The sequence below is a fragment of the Diplotaxodon limnothrissa genome, linkage group LG16 (assembly GCF_057381915.1).
Source record: "Diplotaxodon limnothrissa isolate DT_005_m linkage group LG16, D_limnothrissa_male_GT1.1, whole genome shotgun sequence".
Classification (NCBI taxonomy): Eukaryota; Metazoa; Chordata; class Actinopteri; order Cichliformes; family Cichlidae; genus Diplotaxodon; species Diplotaxodon limnothrissa.
The window spans coordinates 10,826,564-10,833,176 of NC_140611.1; the positions used below are offsets into that span (position 1 = coordinate 10,826,564).

Consider the following 6,613-nt stretch of genomic DNA (forward strand, 5'->3'; position numbering starts at 1 on the left):
AGTGGAAAAGAGAGGTTACCAGTTCTTACATGTAATAGAGAAATTTATCCATTCATGGGCAATGCAGGTGCCCCCTAAAACACTCGGGTTTACTACAAATTATGCAGACCTACAAATCCAGACTAATTGGAATGAATTATAATTTGTGGAGTACACTATTACAATATAAATGTTACAACATGACACTATGAAAAGCCTCTATCTTCTGGTCTAACAGTGAAAAAAACGACTTTTAAGGCCTTTGCTATTTAATTGTGTTTTATAATGTTACAGCTTTATTCCTAAAATATGATACATGATTTAGGTATATGATTTAATTCTTAATATATTAAGAATTTATTCCGATAAACAAGTAAAATAAAGATATTATAATGAACAATACAAACAATATTGTTAAGTATTACTGGTTATTGCTCTGTGACTAGCAATGCAGCATTCTTCCTGATAAACACCGGCGCCATCTAGCGTCTATCTAGGGTTACATCAAGTCCTGCAATATTCTAGGGGGTGGCGTCATCACGTCAACCTTGACGTTGTCGTACTGTGGACTCTGTGCTTTGCACGGCATCGGCGGGGACTTTAGCAATTTATCCAGTTACACTGATAAATTGATTGATTTAATAAGGTATGTGTTAGTCATGTGTTCTGCTGCTGCTTTGCTGCGTCCCCGTGTTTTCACTTATGTAACTTTAGACAGAAATTAAAAATGCCACTCAAAGATATCTACATGGGCTAACTTTACTTGCTAATCCTTGCACGCCCAACTCTTATTCTATTGCTGACCAATTTAACTCCGTCTGTGTAAAATCTTAACAAAAGCTTAGTGTGAATGGCTTAAAAGACATGTTGCATGTATAGAAAGCGATTATGTTTAATTCGGCGTCATGCAGGACGTAATTTGGATTGAATGTTGTACTGTAGGTGCTTTGCCTTGGTCACTGTCGTTAGTACCAGGGGTTGACTTTATTTTAAGCCAAGGCTGGAGGGTGACAGCAGCCCATACACTGACCTGTGGTTGTATTCGTTGCTGTTGTGGTCAGATTTGACATTTTCTGTAAGCTGCTGCTCAGCTGCCTTAGACTTTGAGACTTACCGTTGTTTCTCAGAGTTCGCCGACTGTACTTGCAGCGACGTCGCCTCGTGAGTACAGTGGACAGGTAACGGACGCTTCTTAGCCGTCCTAGTTAAAGCCTGAACGTTAATCGCAACCACCGCGACATCAGTTGCATCTGCTTAGTGTTTGGACTACCTGCGTTTGTGCTTATCAAATCCGGGGCCTCATTTATCGAAAGGTTCTCAGATTGGTGCTGAGCATTCACCTGTTTGTTCATGGAGCCATGTATGGAGTGTTTAAGTTCTTTTAAATGGGAATGCTTCTTAACCTGACTTATTATCAGTGCTGCTGCAAATAAATAGTTTTAATAACTAAGCCAAGTCCAATCCAAGTGGACAGTAACTAACAGTTACATCACAATACCTTATTACACATAAAGATTAGGGTGTAGTAGGATATGAAAGCCAGGCAGTCCATATTTCGAAGACTTGCTCATTTCTAGCTCTATATTCCCCCTCGATCTTCCTAGACTCCGCTCATTCATGATCAAAATACCTCTTATTTACTTCAAATGTGGCTTCAGCTTAGCTCCTCAGCTCATCCTTTGACTGAAACAACCCCCTTTAACCCTGCTTTCCTCTAATTGGCTGCCTTCTGCAAACAGAAGGTAGCTTCAGTGCCTAGATGACCATATTAGCGACACCTGCTGTCTTTGATGTGATAAAGAGCTAAGAGTAGGAAAAGCTGCGTGACAGCTGAGCTTGTACAGACACTGAACGCATTATTTCAAACTCTATCATGTTTACTTTGAGCTTTCATTGTACAAGTATTTACATGATAGAAAATAAGGAAATGCATAATATGGCCTCCATCCATCCGTTTATCCAATTCAGGGTCGCAGGAGGCTGGAGTTTGTCACAGACGTCATAAAGAGTGTGTTCAGGAAGTTCAGTTTGTATTTTAGCTTTGTTATCACCTTTTATAGAGATATTATATTCTATATTAATTCAGTTTGCACTCATTGTATTTATATTATTAAAAAACAGTGTCATTTGTTGCTCTTTAAAAGCGTGCTTAGTACAAGAAACATCCTCGTGTGCATCATTAAACTTCCATAATGCAGTGCTTCACATTTGCACCCGATATAAGAGATGTGTACATTACTGTGAAACAAAACCATCTCACCCAGTGGGGAGGTTGAGTAATGTGGGCTGGATGTAGTCTGAGTGACTTTAAGCAGGAGTACACTGTGTTTGCGTTTACTCTGCTGCTGTATGTCCTCAGATCAAAGATGGCCCTCACACTAGTGTCCTCCAACAAGTGCGCTGGCGGATTCCAGAAGGTTTTTGAACATGAAAGGTGCGACACATCTTCAGACACTCCTTTGGCCTCACCTTCAGTGACTTTCTCATGTGTGTAAAAGTGTATAAATGTGTAAGAAGACTGCACTAACGTGTTTGTATTTACTCTGTGCAGCACTGAGCTGAAGTGTAAGATGAAGTTTGCAGTCTATCTGCCTCCAAAGGCTGAGACCGACAAGTGTGCCGTCATGTACTGGCTCTCTGGTGAGTTTTTGAGTCATTGTTTACCTTGATCCATTAGATTAAGGTGTGTAAATGTTAAACGTTTTCTTAGATCAGTTGAGGAGTTTTTCTCCTGTTTAAAAGATTAGTAAATAAGTCAACAGGAAGATCCTGACTCGGTATAATGTATGACAGGTGCTAAACAATGCATTGTTTGTTTAACTGAAGAAGAGAAAATAGACCTGAGAGGGCAAAAAGCTGGAATTAGTCTCAGTTTGGTTAAAAAAGAGAAAAAGAAAATGATGATGATTTCAATTTTTTAAGTCAGAATTTAACATTTTCTCACTGTAAAGAATTGTTAAATCAAATTAGTAAAAAAACCCTCAAATTTATACCTGTTAGCTTAAGATTTTTAAGTTCGCTAACCCGCTAAATGATTGGCTGAAAGCGATAGGTGTATAGTTATGGACTGTAGAATTAGCTAAAATTAAATGGATAAATTGTTTGCTGAAAGAAACAAATAGCTGAGAGCAGTTAATAGATTGTTCAATATTTTTAATTGCTAAAAATTTAAAAAAAGATATTTATCAATATCCAAAAGTAGCTAACAGCGTAAAGTCATCTATAAGTAGTGGCAAAGATATTTAAAAGTAGCTTCAACATAATGGTTAAAAAGAAATAATAGACGAAGGGTTAACTGTAAATGCTTAAAGTTGTTTGCTAAAAGTAATGGAGATATGTTTAAAATGTTAGGGTGAAACGGTGGTGGCATAATAGCAAATCTGGTAATAAATGCATGGCTATATTATGTTTTTAGGGATGTAGAAATACCTATGCAAACTGTGAAAATCTATAAAGAAAATAAAAGTTCACTGTGACTGTAACAGTAAAGCCTCAGTCACATTAGATTGTGACGAGGAAGAATCAGTGATTTCCAGGTAACTGCATTGGATTTATTTATTTTTTTTACAGTTGTTGACAGATTGGTCTCCCAATCAATAGGCAACAAGATCTCAAGTCGCACTAATTGTTGCAGTAATTTTGTTCACTCTGTGGTGTTCGACCACTGTTATCCTTACGTGGCTCAATCACTCAGGTTCTCCTTCTAAATGACTGTAGTATGAACGATAACTTAAACACAGCCTAACTGTTGAATTTTGTGAAAAATGTTAAAATATTGACTGATATTGATTAAAAACTTTTTCGTGAAGCATGAAATCAAATGAACGTATTTGGACAGCCTTCAGAAGATGATTTGATCATAAGCTATCATGCCTGTTCAGAGCAGCGGTGACTGCGGCTCATCAGTTTTCACTGTCTCTCTGCAGGCCTGACGTGTACGGAGCAGAACTTCATCACCAAAGCCGGCAGTCAGCTCGGTGCTGCGGAGCACGGCATCATCATCGTAGCTCCAGACACCAGCCCCCGTAAGTTCACCATCTGATAGTAAGCACCTCAGCACGAGTGCGCTTACGTCTTTGTGCTGATTCCCACGGTTTGTTTTGAAGTCTTGATTCTGCTCAGTGAAATCTCTATGAAGGTTATGGTGGGGCTTCAGCATCTTTAGAGCTTTTGTGACTGACCAACCATGTGTCATCCCTCCTAAGGTGGCTGCAACATCGAAGGCGAAGATGAGAGCTGGGATTTTGGCACTGGTGCTGGTTTCTACGTCAACGCCACCCAGGACCCATGGAAGACCAACTACCGCATGTATGCCTACGTCACCGAGGAGGTATGACGGATTTAAGTCTTCCACGTCCAGCAACACCTGTTTTTCCTAAAGCTCCTGTGATTTAAATAGTCTGCCTCGTCTCTGTCAGCTCCCTAAACTGATCAACGCTAACTTCCCCACCGACCCAGAGAAGATGTCCATCTCTGGCCACTCAATGGGCGGCCACGGGGCGCTCATCTGTGCCCTGAAGAACCCGGGGAAATACAAGGTACTGTACTATTCACTTGTACAAGAGAAAAGGCTTCATTAATGAGGGCAATTGGTTCATCTCTATAATCTCTAATAGATTTAAATTAGCTTTCATTTTTATTTTGTTTTTTAATCATAAATGACATTTCCTGTCATTAATTTGTCAGTCTGCTTCTGCTATGCCTTTTAATAATTTTTGTTATGTGCCAGGGATAATGAAAAGTTGTGAACTGTGTATGTCATTTTGACTGTTCCAATTATCAGACAGATTAAATTAAATGTTTTAAGTGTATCTGGACACACTAATTGAAATATTCCACATCTACACACAACATGTTTGCTAACGACTCTGACTTCAGTCTAATTGAAGTAAAGCTGCGTAAACGCTGGAAGCAATCTGCTCGTTAACGACCATTTCTTTTCTTTTTTTCCTTGATAAAAATGGTGCAAAAAACGAACGCATAAGGACAAAAACTGTGATGAAAATCAGAGCTAATGAAGATGTGTAGATAGGCTCAGATAGACGGGATTATACAGGCGATTGCATTTATTAAATTTTCAATTTTATAAAGTGCCAAATCACAACATTTGTTGCCATCAAGGCACTTTATACTGTGAGGTAAAGAGCCGAGAATCAAAGAGACGTAAGGTGTGGTGGATTCTTTGGTTGTATGAGATTTGGTTTTCATGTCTCAATTGCTCAGTTATGTAGTTTGCCCAAGTACTCTTTTAAAAAGCCAACACCAGTGAAACTAGTAAATCATTTTTCTTTATCAGATTTGTTTCATTAAAACTTCAGGAATCTCTGTGGAAACATTTTATTGTCACAAAATATCACATCACCAGAACTCTTGCATCCTGTCAGCCTCGGCTGTCCTCTCTCTTCACTTTCCATCAGTAGAAACACATTCTGAATAACTGAAAGATGCTGATAGATCCTGATGTGTCTCCTGCAGGCTGTGTCTGCATTCGCTCCCATCTGTAACCCGATGCAGTGTCCCTGGGGACAGAAAGCTTTCTCAGGATACCTGGGCCCTGATAGGTCAACATGGGAGGTAAGAGCACTGAAGTTAGTGGCCAAAGAACCTACTAAAACATGACCCCTAAGCTGCTGGATGAAGAGTCAATGAGAGTTTCAACGAGGAGAGTTTGGCCACCAGAGCAGAAGAAACGGGTGATAATGGAGCATGATCATGTGACTTATGCAACTCGTCATTATTTCTTTCAGGCGTACGACGCTACCGTGTTGGCAGCTTCGTATTCCGGTCCTCAGCTCGACATCCTCATTGATCAAGGCAGAGACGACCAGTTCCTGTCAGCTAGCCAGCTTCTGCCCGACAACCTGATCGCTGTCTGCTCCGAGAAGAAAATCCCTGTCGTCTTCAGGCTGCAGCCGGTCAGTTCCTGTAGTCTCTACAAAGTAAAAGCTCTGATTCTTGTCAGAGAAATCAGAAATGTCTTCAAATAAGTCGTAGAGCAGCTGAGAAAATGAAGTTTATTTATTTTTGATCTTCATATTTATGCAACACCTGATCTGTGTCACTGTATGCTGTTTCCTTCTGCAGGGCTATGACCACAGCTACTTCTTCATCTACTCCTTCATGAACGACCACATCAAACACCACGCCAAGTACCTGAATGCCTGAACAGCCAACGCAGTTTGACCCCAGCCAGATCACTCTGACCCTGCTGCCATCATTCACCTTTTCTGTTTCATTTCTCCTCCGACTTCCTGTAGCACTGAGTTCACCCGTTTCTGGGAACTAAACAAAGCATGTCAGCTCACTGACAATTCGTCCCACTTAGAAGCCTTTGTGCCTTCACTGTGAAAAGAAGAGAAACTTCTGTGTTTAGTATTTTTTTGGGGAGGTGTGGTTACAGCCACGTTTCTAATATCAGGAAGTATTCTTGTGACCCGACTGCCAGCATGTGGATTTTCTTCTGGACTCAGAGCAGAGACTGGTCAGTCTTTCATAAGAATAAAATAAAAAAATAAATCTTGCTGATAAATTTTGGTGTTTTGTCTTCATTGCATTGCTGTTGAGTGTTTTTTATTTAAATTTGATTTCTAAAGCACCAACTTTGAACAGTCGACTCAAGAAGCTTTATATTGGA

General features: G+C 39.9%; 1 protein-coding gene across 1 annotated transcript; it reads left to right on the plus strand.

Moving 5' to 3' along the window:
• The first annotated feature begins 541 nt into the window (after window positions 1–541).
• On the plus strand, window positions 542–6,499 carry esd (esterase D/formylglutathione hydrolase). Its single transcript, XM_085374342.1, has 9 exons — window positions 542–625; window positions 2,339–2,413; window positions 2,531–2,619; window positions 3,906–4,004; window positions 4,185–4,309; window positions 4,398–4,517; window positions 5,455–5,553; window positions 5,727–5,894; window positions 6,064–6,499. Exons 2-9 carry the CDS (start codon window positions 2,346–2,348, stop codon window positions 6,142–6,144), a joined length of 849 nt encoding a protein of 282 aa, XP_085230468.1. The 5' UTR covers window positions 542–625; window positions 2,339–2,345; the 3' UTR covers window positions 6,145–6,499.
• The last annotated feature ends 114 nt before the right edge of the window (window positions 6,500–6,613 follow it).

What these genes read in the sequence shown, in the direction of transcription:
- esd (XM_085374342.1), top strand. Translation starts at nt 2,346, where the DNA reads ATGGCCCTCACACTAGTGTCCTCCAACAAGTGCGCTGGCGGATTCCAG. An exon ending in CGTCATGTACTGGCTCTCTG is followed by an intron (nt 2,620 to 3,905) that starts GTGAGTTTTTGA and finishes GTCTCTCTGCAG; the next exon opens with GCCTGACGTGTACGGAGCAG. An exon ending in TCGTCTTCAGGCTGCAGCCG is followed by an intron (nt 5,895 to 6,063) that starts GTCAGTTCCTGT and finishes TTCCTTCTGCAG; the next exon opens with GGCTATGACCACAGCTACTT.